Source organism: Capra hircus, chromosome 11, assembly GCF_001704415.2.
Source record: "Capra hircus breed San Clemente chromosome 11, ASM170441v1, whole genome shotgun sequence".
In the NCBI taxonomy this organism is placed as follows: Eukaryota; Metazoa; Chordata; class Mammalia; order Artiodactyla; family Bovidae; genus Capra; species Capra hircus.
The window spans coordinates 1,166,210-1,179,524 of NC_030818.1; the positions used below are offsets into that span (position 1 = coordinate 1,166,210).

Here is a 13,315-nt window from a genome sequence, read left to right on the forward strand (position 1 = left end):
TCCTCTGCCTTTTCTAAAACCAGCTTGAACATCAGGAAGTTCATGGTTCACGTATTGCTGAAGCCTGGCTTGGAGAATTTTGAGCATTACTTTACTAGCGTGTGAGATGAGTGCAATTGTGCGGTAGTTTGAGCATTCTTTGGCATTGCCTTCCTTTGAGATTGGAATGAAAACTGACCTTTTCCAGTCCTGTGGCCATGGCTGAGTTTTCCAAATTTGCTGGCATATTGAGTGCAGCACTTTCACAGCATCCTCTTTCAGGATTTGAAAGAGCTCAACTGGAATTCCATCACCTCCACTAGCTTTGTTCGTAGTAATACTTTCTAAGGCCCACTTGACTTCACATTCCAGGATGTCTGGCTCTAGAGGAGTGATCACACCATCGTGATTATCCGGGTCGTGAAGATCCTTTTTGTACAGTTCTTCTGTGTATTCTTGCCACCTCTTCTTAATATCTTCTGCTTCTGTTAGGTCCATACCATTTCTGTCCTAGCATAATGTATATAGTTGGGATTCCTCCATGTTGTAGCCTGTGTTGGAATTTCCTTCCCTTTTTAAGGTTGACTAACATTCTGTTGCATGTATACACCACATTTTTTACTTGTCCGTTCATCCATCCATGGACACCGGGGCTGCTTCCACATTTTAGTTGCTATAATTAGTGCTGCTATGAACATGGGTGTGCCAATACCCACTCAAGCCACTATTTTCAACTCTTTGCCCAAAAGTGAAATTTCTGGATCATATGGTAAGTCTATGCTTAATATTTTGCCTGCCTTTTCTGTTCAAGAATACTGGAGTAGGTAGTCATTCCCTTTCTCCAGGGGATCTTCCCAACCCAGGTCTCCTGCATTGCAGGCAGATTCTTTACCAGTGAGTCAGCTGGTCCTGAGGTCTGTTTTCAGAGTTTTCCTATGGTTGTTTTTGTACATCATGTCCATTATTTTCACTGAACTTAGCAGAAAGAATAGGAATAAGAATTTTCCCTTTTTCATCTTCCTGGAAGCAGGGGTCTGCATTTCTGTATACGTCGTGCAACTGGGTTTTGTTTTTCACTCCGTCTGAGAGCCTTTCACTTTTAATAGTAGGTTTATCTCATTTATATAATCGGTCTTAATCCTAACATTTAATGTTATATTTTCTGTGAAAGTACTTCCAAAATATTATATACTAATCAAACAATTACCGATAGATTGTTGCTAGCTGCCCTTCCCATCAGACAAAAGTTTCAAGAACACATCAAGTTGTCTAATCCCCATCTTGTTCTTTTCACAGTCCTAGAAGAGATTAAGATGGAAAGATTTTCCCCAAAGGGAAAATATTCCACCAGGAGACACCTGAGAAGTAGTAGTCAGGTGACTGGTACCTTCATGCTGGCCGTTTTCCTGGCACTTATTCCACAAGTAAGTTTCTCCCTGCTTTCTCCCTCTCTCCTCCCCTTTCTTACCTCTTGAGAGCTGACTGTGTGCCAGGCATCTTGCCGGGTCCTAGGAGTGGAAGGGAGTCGAGCTAACTAATCTTTTTCTTTTTTTCCTCTCTCAAACTTGATAACCATGCCGTGTGTGTGTGTTTCAGTAGACTTTTGAATGTAAAGGTAACCCAAAAGAGACCAGCTAAAATTTTAGTAGGACCTCCCAAGTGGCTCAGTGGTAAAGAATCTGCCTGCTAATGCAGGAAACACAAGAGACCCAGCTTCAATCCTGGGTCAGAAAGATCCCCTGGAGGAGGAAACAGCAACCCGCTTCAGTGTTCTGGCCTTGAGAATCCCATGGACAGAGGAGCCTAGCAGGCTACAGTCCATGGGATCACAGAGAATCAGACACGACTGAGTGACTGAGCACACAACATTTAGTAAGGGAAAGAGGAAGAGTTGTGCAGGTCCAGGGGGCAGAAATCTTCAAGTCTCATAACATTTCCGGTTTTCAATCAGAGCACAAGTGTCTTCGGTTGCAGGCAGGGAAGCTGCCTGAGCATGAGAGCCCAGCTCTCCCCCTCCATCAGCTCCATCCATCATGAGCCCCCATATAACCTGAATACAAATGTTGCCTTCACTGTGTGCTGGGAAAGCCACTTGACAACCCTGTTAATGTCTAGTAGCCTCGACTCAGGGCTTCCCAGGTGGCTCAGTGGTAAAGAATCCGCCTGTCAATGCGGGAGACATGGGTTTGGTCCCTGGGTTGGGAAGATGCCTTGGAGAAGGAAATGGCAATTCACTCCAGTATTCTTGCCTGGAGAATCCCATGGACAGAGGAGCCTGGCGGGCTACAGTCCATGGGGTCTCAAAAGAGTAAGACTCAACTTAGTTACTAAACAACAACAAGCCTGGACTCACAGCCCTAAAGTTCCCTGATGAAATTTCTCCATATTCTGGGTAAGTCACTCGAGAATTCTCCTGCACACTTCAGCATCTTGATCTCTTTATTTAATTGGCAAAATGACAACTCTGGGGCCAGGCCCTGTTTTCTCCTCCCACTAATTTCAGTTCCCTAGGGCCACATTTTGCTTTCATTTTCCTACAGACAGCTTTCAGCAGATTTGTCTAGTCTCCTCGTCTCCAGTGATTTCCTCTCCCTCTTTCTCGTCTTCTAGAAAAGTCTGAAATGAAAGCTGTCCCCTAGAGCCGTGCACAGAGGATGTGGAGGGGAGAGTGTTCGGGTAGGAGCTCCCTCCGCATGACTCGGGCCGGCTGGCGGAAGCGGGAGTGCCCCCACAATGATGCTCTCTGCACTCGGGGAAGTGCAGTGCCGTTCGGAACACGGCTTTTCTGCTCTCCAGCTGGCTTTCCACTGGGCAGAGCAGGTGTAATGTCTCACCTGTCGCTCCATTCATCCATGCAGCCATACGCTCCTCTTAGGGAATCAGGCACGTGCGCAGTTTTCACATGACAGCGTTTGGACCCAGAAAGCCGTCAGTCCGTTTCCCCGGACAGGGGAGCTTTGTGGAGGAGGTGGATGATGGCTTCTGCTACAATCCCTCTCAGAGACACCTGAGTCTGACGTTAACCTTCCGAAGCAAACGAAGGAATGCTGAATGCTGGAATTTCAGGATTGCTAGAGCACACCGGGTGACTCAGGGGTAGAGAATCCGCCTGCCAATACAGGAGACGCAGGTTTGATCCCTGGGTCAGGGAGATCCCCTGGAGGAAGAAATGACAACCCACTGCAGGATTCTTGCCTGGGAAACCCTATGGACAGAGGAGCCTGGCGGGCTATAGTCCATGGGGTCGCAGAGAGTCGGACACGACTGAGCAGGCACAAAGAGCACATGGGGGAAAGGTGCATGGCCAACAAGGACAGAAGCTTCTGGAGACGTCTCCCCTGAAGTGGCAGCTGGCTGGGTCCCCTACTGCAGCAGCCAGCTCTCAGGACACACATCGGTGCACCTGAAACACTCTATAAATGGGAAACACAGAGCACAGCTCCTCACACGGACCCCACCAGTGAGCACAGTGGAGCCCACACAGCTGGTTAAGTTTAATTTCCCGCAGAAACTTTACACAAATGCCACCTCCTCTGGCAAGTCTTCTCTAACCTATGCTGTGTTGGGCACCCCAGCTGAATGCTTTGTTAACACCCCCAATTTCCTCCCTTGTACCACGTAGCCCACTACAATGTGCTTGCTTATTGGGGAGTCTCATCTAATAGTCAGGGAGCTGAGGGTGAGGGCCAGGTCCTATTGATTATAACACCCCCCAGGGCCTAGCACAGTGCCTAGCACATAATAGCCACTCATAGATGTTTCTGAAGAGGGGTTGTGGCAGGTATGTGCAAACAGCCAACAAAATAACCCTTCTGTTGACCTATCAGGGAGCCTGAAATTCTACTGGACATTTATTTCCTTGAGTTAAAAAGTTAATCCTAGGCACCAAAGATTTATTTCCAAAATTAAAATTTCACTAGGAGAGATAAACGCACCTGAGATTTGGGGCCATTGGTTTGAGATGCCCTGCAGAGCCTTGGCATGAACTTGACCTTGTGGGGAGAGAACTAGGAATGAAGGGAAGGAGGCATTCTAGGGCCTTCATGGCATAAAGGTATAGGAATGAGGAAAATCATTTACGGCTGGAACACTACATCTGAAAGTTGATTTCTATGTCACCTGTAGCTCTTTTCCCTTATTAAATATATATTTAAAAGCCTGAAATACATTCTTCAAACAAGCCAGGTACTAGAAAACCATCACTTGGCCCACGATGGGTCCTCAATGGACATGGCAGAACAGCTGCCTTAGAAGATTTTCAGCCACACGCTTGCTTCTTTCTGTTTGGCTCTGACTTGAAAGGAGCAGAGAAGGTAGCAGGAAAACATTAGAGAAAAGGATGGGGTTTCACCACTGCAGACCGCACCACCCTTAATGATCTCGGCTCATGGAGTTTGCAGCCCGGACTGACCCTCTTCATGCTGGACTGGGCCTGGAAAATGGAGTCAAGCCCCAGATAGGAACTCTCCTTTCTGTGTGGGAGGCCTGAGCCCTTGACTGGCCCCAGATGCTTAAGCGGGGGCTGCAGGCATGCGTGGTGCACACACAGGATGTTTGCTCTTGTTTCCTGCCCTGGGGCCCAGGACACTTTCAAAGGCAAGGGGCCACACCGGGGTCCTCAGGTAGGAAAAGGGCCACTGAAGGAAAGGAGGACGTCCCACTTTTCCCGTGCACTCAGAGGGAGGCACTGGCCATCACCTTTGGCTGCTGGGTTTCGTGCTTAGACCAGCTGCCACCTACACGTTTAGAAAAGGAAGAAAGAGCAGTTAGAATGAAGGAAAGAGGGAAAAACCCCACCTCGCCCACTTGACAGGCTCCAACTGCCGCTGCCAGCCGCCTGTGAGCCGGGGACGGTCCCCTGCAAAGCCCCTGCCTGACGCTGGGGCTGCCGTGGTGAGCGCTGCAGGAGTGGAGGCCTCCTCCACAGCACAGAGGCAGAGAGAAGGCCCCTCGAAGGGCAGTGAGCCATTCCCCAACCCGGACGCTGCTCCCTCGGCCAGCCACACGGAGGGAACAGGCCGGCTGAGGCGAGCTGTGGGAGAAGCCAAGCAGAAAGTGTCACTGAGACAATCACAATTGGAAGAACACAAGATAACCAGCTTGCTGGGGTGTTTCTAAGCCTTTGAGGGGAGGTGAATCAGTGGAGCACTCATGTGGAAAACTCCCTTTCTCCTCAAGGCTCTGCCAGTCCCGTGCTAAAGTACAGTCATCATTTTTCTGTTGAAAACTCTCAACAGTTTCTACAATCCTGGCCTGTTAGCATTCCACCACGTGGGAAAAAAGGCCCATTTCCAGGAAGAACTTGTATTTTGTAAACTTGGTATTTTGTAAACTTGGGAAATGGAAGGGTCAGGCCATGTCACTCACTAGGGGGCTTCAAATTTCAAGAAAGGCTTGTGTGTCTGAGTTCCTAGAACATCATGAGACAGAGAAACAGCCCCATTGGGCCAGACCACAGTGGTGAGGAGAGGTGGGGGAGGAGGGCTTGGCCTTCTTCCCTCCATGTCTGTCTGGGATTGCCTGTGCCTTTGGGGGCAGCATGAATACTTGGGAGCCGATGAAAATGCTCAGGAAGCTCGCATGCCTCTGGTCAGTGGAGCCTTCCCTGGGAATCAGCTCTGTGGGTTTTCTTGGCCTGGGCCTCAGCACCCTGAAACTGTGCCCTCCACTCTGACGGGCCCCTGCACATGCCAGTCGGGCAGACAGCAGAGGCTCAAACTGCTCTGCTTTGTCCAAAGGTCTAGGTATCGTCGGCCTCGCCACAGACGGGCTGTCCATCTGCCCATCAAATGGAGACCGGCCGGAGCATCACTGCTGGTGTGACAGCCCCACCAGAGGTCTGCGGTTTGCGGAGCAGAGAGTCAAGATCTACTCCTCTGTCTACTCCTGAGCAGGCAGCTTGGCTCTTGTTACCGTTTTCTATAGTCTATGGGGTATGAAGGGGCTTCCCAAATGGCGCTAGTGGTAAAGAACCTGCCTGCCAATGCAGGAGACACAGGAGACGAGGGTGCAGTTCCTGGTTCTGGAAGATCCCCTGGAGGAGGACACAGGACCCCACTCTGGCATTCTTGCCTGGAGAATCCCATGGACTGAAGAACCTGGCAGGCTAGGGTCCATGGGGTCACGAAGAGTCGGACACGACTGAAGCGACTTAGCATGCACGCACATGTGGTATGATATCAAAAAGCCAATCTTGAACTTTATACAGTGCTTCCGGCCAGAGCCCAGAGGCAGAGTGGCTGAGGCAGGACTGCGCTGGGGGCTGCAGTGTGGGGAATATTCCAGGCACTCACTCAGCGTCCCTGGAGTGGGGAGGTCTGGCTCTGAGACAACCCTTCGGTTATAGCAGGTCAAGTAGAAGCTCCTTCGCTAGCTCTGGTGCCCTGGCCCAGGGGGAGCAGCACAAATCAGCAAGGGCTACTTTCCCCAGATCATCCTACTTGCTTTTCCAAAGGGAGGCAGGGAGACCCAGCGGGTTACCATCTTGTGATGTTTTTGTCCCAGTGAGGGTCCTTGCTGGGCTGCTGTCTCATACCCAAACTGGAAACAGCTGCTGCCAGGTGTGGAAGTAAGTCCCCAGGGAATAGACTAAGGCACTGTGATAATTTATATTTGATTTAGAAAATGATGGTCCCGATGCAGACTGGTACCAAGGAGCCTGTCTTATGGCCAGTTTCCATCACTGAAAAGAGGAAGCAATTTTTAAAAAAATCTTTATTTTGGCTGTGCTGGGTCTTAACTGCAGCATGCAGGATCTTTTAGCTGTGGCACGTGGGATCTAGTTCCCTGACCAGGGGTCAAACCCAGCTCCACTCTGCTGGGAGTATGGAGTCTTAGCCAGTGGACCACCAGGGAAGTCCCCCCAGTTTTCAAGAGGAGACCATCCTGGAGGTAGGGGGGTGACAGGGACCAGCGGAATCAAACACTGAGAACAAAGTCTGATAGGCAACCTAGAGCCATTTGATGAGAAAGGGATTTTGGACCTGATTCAAAAACAGGCTCATCAGATGCCTGGATTCACCTGGGACAGTCGGGGTTTATGTTCAGTCATCCAAGCTTAATTTTTACCAGTGCCCCCTTTCACTCTCAAAAAGAGTCCAGGTTTAAATGCAAGCTCTGTGATCTCCGTTTCAAAGGATAGAGGAAGTTAGGGCCGGAAACTGATCCAGAGAGGAACACGAAGGCTCATTTGGCTGACCCCGAAGTAGGGAGACAGACAGTTGAGGGCCAGCGCCATTCATTCTCAAGCATGTTTAGAACTGCAAGCTTGCCGACAATGTCCAGGCACAGATTTTCAGAATGTGGTTGCTGGATGGGTCTTTGAAATAATCACATTCAATCTCTTTTATCAGAAGAGGACACTGGGCTGAAAGAGGTCAAAATGACCTGCCAAGGTCATATGCTAGAGCCTGGTAGAGTGGAGATCAGTCCTGCCCTCAATGGACCAGGCCCAGCTGCTCTGTTCTGAGACAGAGGAAAGGGTTACCTCTGAAAGATGCTGCCAAGGTACAGATGCACCGGCTCTGGCTTGGCAACCCCCGGACAGAGCTGTGAATGGTTCACGGCCCGAGGCTGAGGAGACAGGACAGAGACCAGAGACGGGAGGAGGGTCCAGCTGCTGCATGAGCTCAGGCGCGGGGCTGCGGCTCACGCGCGATCTGGAGCCGCAGGGGAGTGGGGAGTGGGGCAGAGGCGAGGAGCACATGAGCTCTCCAGGGCGGTGACAGCTAGTAGAACTAGGAATGAAAGAAGAGGGACTTCCCTGGTGGTCTAGTGGCCGTCTCTGAGCTTCTAATGCTCAGACGATGTGGGTTCAATCCCTGGTCGCAGAACTAACATCCCACACGCCAGGGCAACTAAGCTCCACAAGAGAAGCCAGCATGCCACAGTGGAGCTCCAGTGAGGCCAAGGTGAAAACAATGAAAAAGAATGAGTGGAGAAACCGTCAATATGGGGACTGAAAGTGAATGGGGTCATAAGTCATCTATGGGATCTAAATCTTTTCTGTGGTTCAAATCGTAGTGAAATCTGCCTGCGAGGCAAACCCTAATGACAGCCGTCCTACCCTTGGCATCTCTTCTCCAGCCCCTTAATAGGGCCACAGTGGTGGGAAAAACCAAGTCATCAATAGCCTTGACCTCTACTTGGCATCTGGAGGAGGAAATGGCATCCCACTTCCGTATTCTTGCCTGGGAAATCCCATGGACAGAGGAGCCTCATGGGCTACAGTACATGGGGTCTCAAAGAGTCAGACACAGCTGAGCATGCACACAGCTGGGGAAACTGAGTCATGGAGGAGCCAGCTTCTTCCTGCCTCACAGTATTCTCAGAAAACAGGGTGTGACTGACAGTAAGCCGAGAGGGATCCCACGCAGCAGCCGCAGCACGGCACCCGTGGCGTCATTGGTCTTACCTCCTGTGTGGCTCTGCTGTGGCCAAGGTGGCAGGTTTTCTGTGAATCTGCTCATCTGGGCAGAGGTCCCAGCAAGAAGCTCAGACTGAGGGTCCAAAGCACTGGCTTTGTGGCCCCAAATCTACTGCCCATCAACTAGCAGAGGACCACGGCTTCTCCCTGCCCTGCTCTTCTTGGCTGTCACACGAAGGCTCTGGTATCTGCCATCTCCAAAGCCTCCCTCTCTGGCTCTGTTTTCCCAGGGGTATCAGACATGGGCTCAACTGCTATGTGTTCATCTTTTGCATCTTCCCTGCACTCTGTTTCTAGAGCACCCTCACAGATCATGAAATATCCACCCTTAGGTCTCAAGTGGGGGCTTCCCAGGTGGCGCAGTGGTAAAGAATCAGCCTGCCAATGCAGGCTGCCAATGCAAGAGATGTGAATTTAATCCCTGGATGGGTCGGGAAGATCCCCTGGAGTAGGAAATGGTAACCAACTCCAGTATTCATGTCTAGAGAATCCCATGGACAGAGGACCCAGTCAGGGTCCTTTGTGGTCCATGGGGCCACAAAGAGTCAGACACAACTGAAGCGATTGAGCACGCACACGCAAGTCTCAAAATAACCGGAATGGTGTAAGAATGTCACAGTACGCATGCAAATATAACTTTTAAAAAACATCAGAGCCAGTCTCCATCTGCATTTTTTTGCCTGCAACAACTTTCACCCATTGAGGTGGGGGTAAATATTTAAGCTGGTTGCAGAGAATATAGGAAGTGAACAGCTCGCCCAAGTAAACAGAAACTGGACCGCAGGCTGGTTGTAGTCCGAATGATCTACTGTCGCCCTGAGCATGCTCTCCCACAGAACCATCTACAAAAATCCTGCACACCACTGTCACGCCCACGTGATGTGCTCTGATATGTGACATTAGAAAACCTCAATCTCCTGAAAAAAAAAATCATAAAACAGTTTCAGCATATATGAACTGAGCACTCGTTTTTGTTGAGTGAAATTTCTTTGATGATGCCGGTTCAAAAAACTACAGATATTGAGAAAACAGCCACAGACATCATCCTCGGTTGCAACAGCCACACAGTCTGCAGAGACCAACGGGAAAGACATGAAATATTCAATGTCACTGGAGATTATTCCAGGACACCTCGGGCTATCTGAACCCTCTTCCGCTCCCAACTGCTAGTTTTTTTAAAATTAATTTTTATTGGCATATAGTTGAATTATAATGCTGTGTTAGCTTCAGGTGTACAGCAAAATGAATCAGTAATTTTGATACATATGCACATAGTCACCCTATTTTAGAATCTTTTCCTATATAGGTCATTACAGAGTATGCAATTGTTAGTTTCTAGCCAAATGTTCCCAAGGAGACAGCCTGGGGCATTATGTGCATGGCAGTGGGGGGAGGGTGAGAAAGTAAAAGGAAGGGACTTTTCTGGCAGTCCAGTGGTTAAGACTTCACTTTCCAAAACAGGGTGTGCAGGTTCGATCCCTGGTCAAGGAACTAAGATCCCACATGCCTTGTAGTCAAAAAACCGAAACTGGAAAACAGAAGCAATATTGTAACAAATTCAATAAAGACTTAAACAATGGTCCAGATGAAAAAATAAGTCTTTAAAGAAAAAGAAAAACTGAGAGAAGGAAGAGGCTTTGAGTGGCATCTCTCTCCATATTCTCTCTACGGATGTGGAGAGAGTGGCCACAGCGTCTCAGTCATGGAGGCCTCGGGGACAGTGAGACGCAAGCCTGGTCTGGTCTCCTGGCACCGGGCTCCATGCTCTGACCTCTCCATCCCATGCTGCCTCTGAGATGCCCAGGTAGCCTCCATGCAGGGCTCAGGAGCAGGATCAAGCGGCACACAGTCGGTTCAGCCCACAGAGGTATGGAGAGGGGAACACAGGGCAAGATGGCCATGAGGAGGAGAATAAGAAACAGGAAGGAGGAGACGGTGGGAGAAAATGCTGGATCAAACAAGAAGAAAGAACCAAAGGTGCTACAGCCCGGTCACCTGGAAGGTGACTGGAAGCAACCTAAATGTCCATCAGCAGATGATGGATAAAGATGTGGAATAGCAGAGTATTACACAGACATTAAAAGGAACAAAACTGGGTCCTCTGCACAGACATGGATGAACCTAGAGTCTGTCATACAGAGTAATGTTACGTCAAAAAGAGAAAGACAAATATCATACTAACACATTAAAGCATATTTATGGAATCTAGAAGGGCTTTTCAGGGGGCTCAGTGGGTAAAGAATCCACCTGCAATGCAGGAGACAGAGGAGATATAGGTTTGACCCCCTGGGTTAAGAAGAGCCCTTGGAGGAGGGCATGGCAACCCACTCCAGTGTTCTTGCCTGGAGAATCCCACTGACAGAGGAGACTGGTGGGCGACAGTCCACAGGGTCACAAAGAGTTGGACACAATGGAAGTGACTGAGCATAGCACACACAGCATGGGATCTAGAAAGAGGGTGCAGACGAACTCATTTTCAGGGCAGGAATAGAGACGTGGGTGCAGAGAGTGGGCACGTGGACACGGGGCGGGGGGACTGGGGCAAACTGAGAAGGTGGAACTGACATACATGCCCCACGGCGTGTGAAACAGAGCCTGCAGGAGCCCACTGTGTAACACAGGGAACTCAGCCTGGTGCTCCGTGACGACCTCGTGGGGTGGGGCAGGAAGGCCAAAGAGGGAGGGGATGTATGTACACATAAAGCTGCTTCACTTTGTTGCACGGCAGACACTAACACAACATTGTAAAGCAATTATACTCCATTAATAAAATAACATTTAAAGCATTTACATTTTAAAAAAAGAGGTGAGTGTCTGGGACCCAAGAGCTACTCTACGATCACAGCAATACTGCCTGTACCTGGCAGGGAAGGTGACCCTTGGGGAATGGGCCTCGGCAGGGAGTGCCAAGAACTTGGAGTGGACGACCTTAAAATGCCAAGCAAAGCTCCTGTGCCTCTGTGGAGGCCATTCAAAGTCAGCGTATTAGAACCAGGACTCTGGCGGGTCAGTTCTCCCAGGCAAGCCCAAAGTTTGGTATCAGAACTTCTGTTTATAAAATGAACATTACTGAAAGCTTAAAAAAAAAAAAGAAGACAGACTGAAAATATCACATCTTAGGCAAATGAGTTGAAAATCCCTTTTAGTGACGCCCTCTATTTTCCACCCATTTCTAAAGTCAGAGAACACCTGGCATGGTATTCAGGTAAAGAAATGCAATCCCTGGCACACGTGGTTTCCTGACGACACAGAACTGCAGTGACATCGTGGAAATGCAGATGCCTCCTGGCCGGCCCAAGGAGAGTTTCCAGGTGGGAACAGCCTTAGCCATGGGTGGAAAAGAGTGCATATTTCTTAGTTATCTGCTGGTGTCTACCGCTTCCTGCCTCCAGTGGCCAAGTTTTAATTAAATGCAGGCAGGGTGTGGGTCAGGCTTTCTCACACATTTGGCTCAACCCAGATGTACAACCAAAATGTAGATGAGACCGCACCTGTTCTCCTTTGTCCATTTGGAAGGAAACAAAGCGATGGTCACCAAGAAAAGAAAAGTCTTTCTCCCGCTCGAGAGGGAGGAAGCAATGACATCGATGCCCCTTCCCGTGGCTCATATGAACAGCCTCATTTGTGAAGCGTTCCCCACAGTGACGAAAGTGAGGACGCGGCAGACTCGGGGTGCATGGAATCCTTTGTCTTAATTAACAAGTACTGTGAGAGTCATGGAATTTGGCCAAGCCTCATAAATCCGCTCAGAGAATCAAGGCTCTGTCAGATAAGCTTAAGTAGAACCCCCTGAGCCCTCTGGAGAATTGCAGGGACCCCCGCTCGTGGCTGACACCCACTCCCCCATCACTTTGCTGTTCTCTGAGGAAAGCGGCCGTGCTCATTAACCAGCAGTCCTCCCAGCCGCTGATGACAAGTGTATCCCCGAGGAGCGCAGAATTCAGAGATGATAAATTTACTCCTGCCTGTAAGAGTGAATCTCTCCTTAGGGCAATAAAAGTGCTTCGAGGCTCTGGGGCATCAGGGCTTCCTTTCGGGAACATACCTTCTTTAACAAAGCCTGGTCCTCCTGGTCAGGACAGTTCCTTACAGCCAGGCAGAACTGCTCTAAAGTAACTGGAAAGGAAGAAAAAGAAAGAGTGAGTGGCCTCCCTGTGGGCCCTGAGGCTCTCTGTACAGAGAAGGACATCGTGGTGTTAACCCACAGAGGTGACATGCCACCGTCTTTCCTTGGTGATACATTCGAGGGGAACAGAGCCCGCCCTGGGGAGGTGGGGGGCAAGGCTAGCACAACCACTTCACCCTTGTCAGCTGGGATTATCACATGAGAGCCCGGGCCGTGACCATCAGCAAAGCTCCATCCTAAAATGGTACCAATGAGCTTATTTACAAAACAGAAACAGAGTCACAGATGCAGGAAACAAACATGGTTATTGGGGGGGGGAGGGGGAGGGGGATATGTTGGGAGGTTGGGACTGACATACACACTGCTGTATATAAACCAGGTGACTAATAAGGACCAACTGTATAGCACAGGGTGGTGTGTGTGTGTGTGTGTGTGTGTGTGTGTGTGTGTGTGTGTGTGTTAGTTGCTCAGTTCTGTCTCACTTTTTGCGACCCCATGGACTGTAGCCCGCCAGGCTCCTCTGTCCATGGAATTCTCCAGGCAAGAATACTGGAGTGGGTTGCCATTCCCTTCTCCAGGGAATCTGCCCAACCCAGAGATCAAACCTGGGTCTCCTGCATTGCAGGCAGATTCTTTACCGTCTGAGCCACCAGGGCATCCCCAATAATAAATACTAAAAACCAAGCCACCGGGAGGATCATATGGCCGGTCCTGCCCCCCATGACCACACTGCACGTCCACTCCCTGTGACCACCATCTAGAGGACTCCACCCGCCTCTGTAAAT

At 49.8% G+C, this 13,315-nt stretch overlaps 1 protein-coding gene across 1 annotated transcript in view; it reads right to left on the reverse strand.

Moving 5' to 3' along the window:
- Positions 4,700–13,315, reverse strand: part of ACOXL (acyl-CoA oxidase-like) — a 269,160-nt gene continuing 260,544 nt past the window's right edge. The window contains exons 15-19 of the mRNA XM_018054699.1: positions 12,450–12,520; positions 8,329–8,447; positions 7,573–7,637; positions 4,777–5,011; positions 4,700–4,715 (exon numbers count right to left, since the gene is read on the reverse strand). Of these exons, the coding sequence (XP_017910188.1) occupies positions 4,700–4,715; positions 4,777–5,011; positions 7,573–7,637; positions 8,329–8,447; positions 12,450–12,520 (506 nt within the window). The remainder of the gene's footprint in view (positions 4,716–4,776; positions 5,012–7,572; positions 7,638–8,328; positions 8,448–12,449; positions 12,521–13,315) is intronic.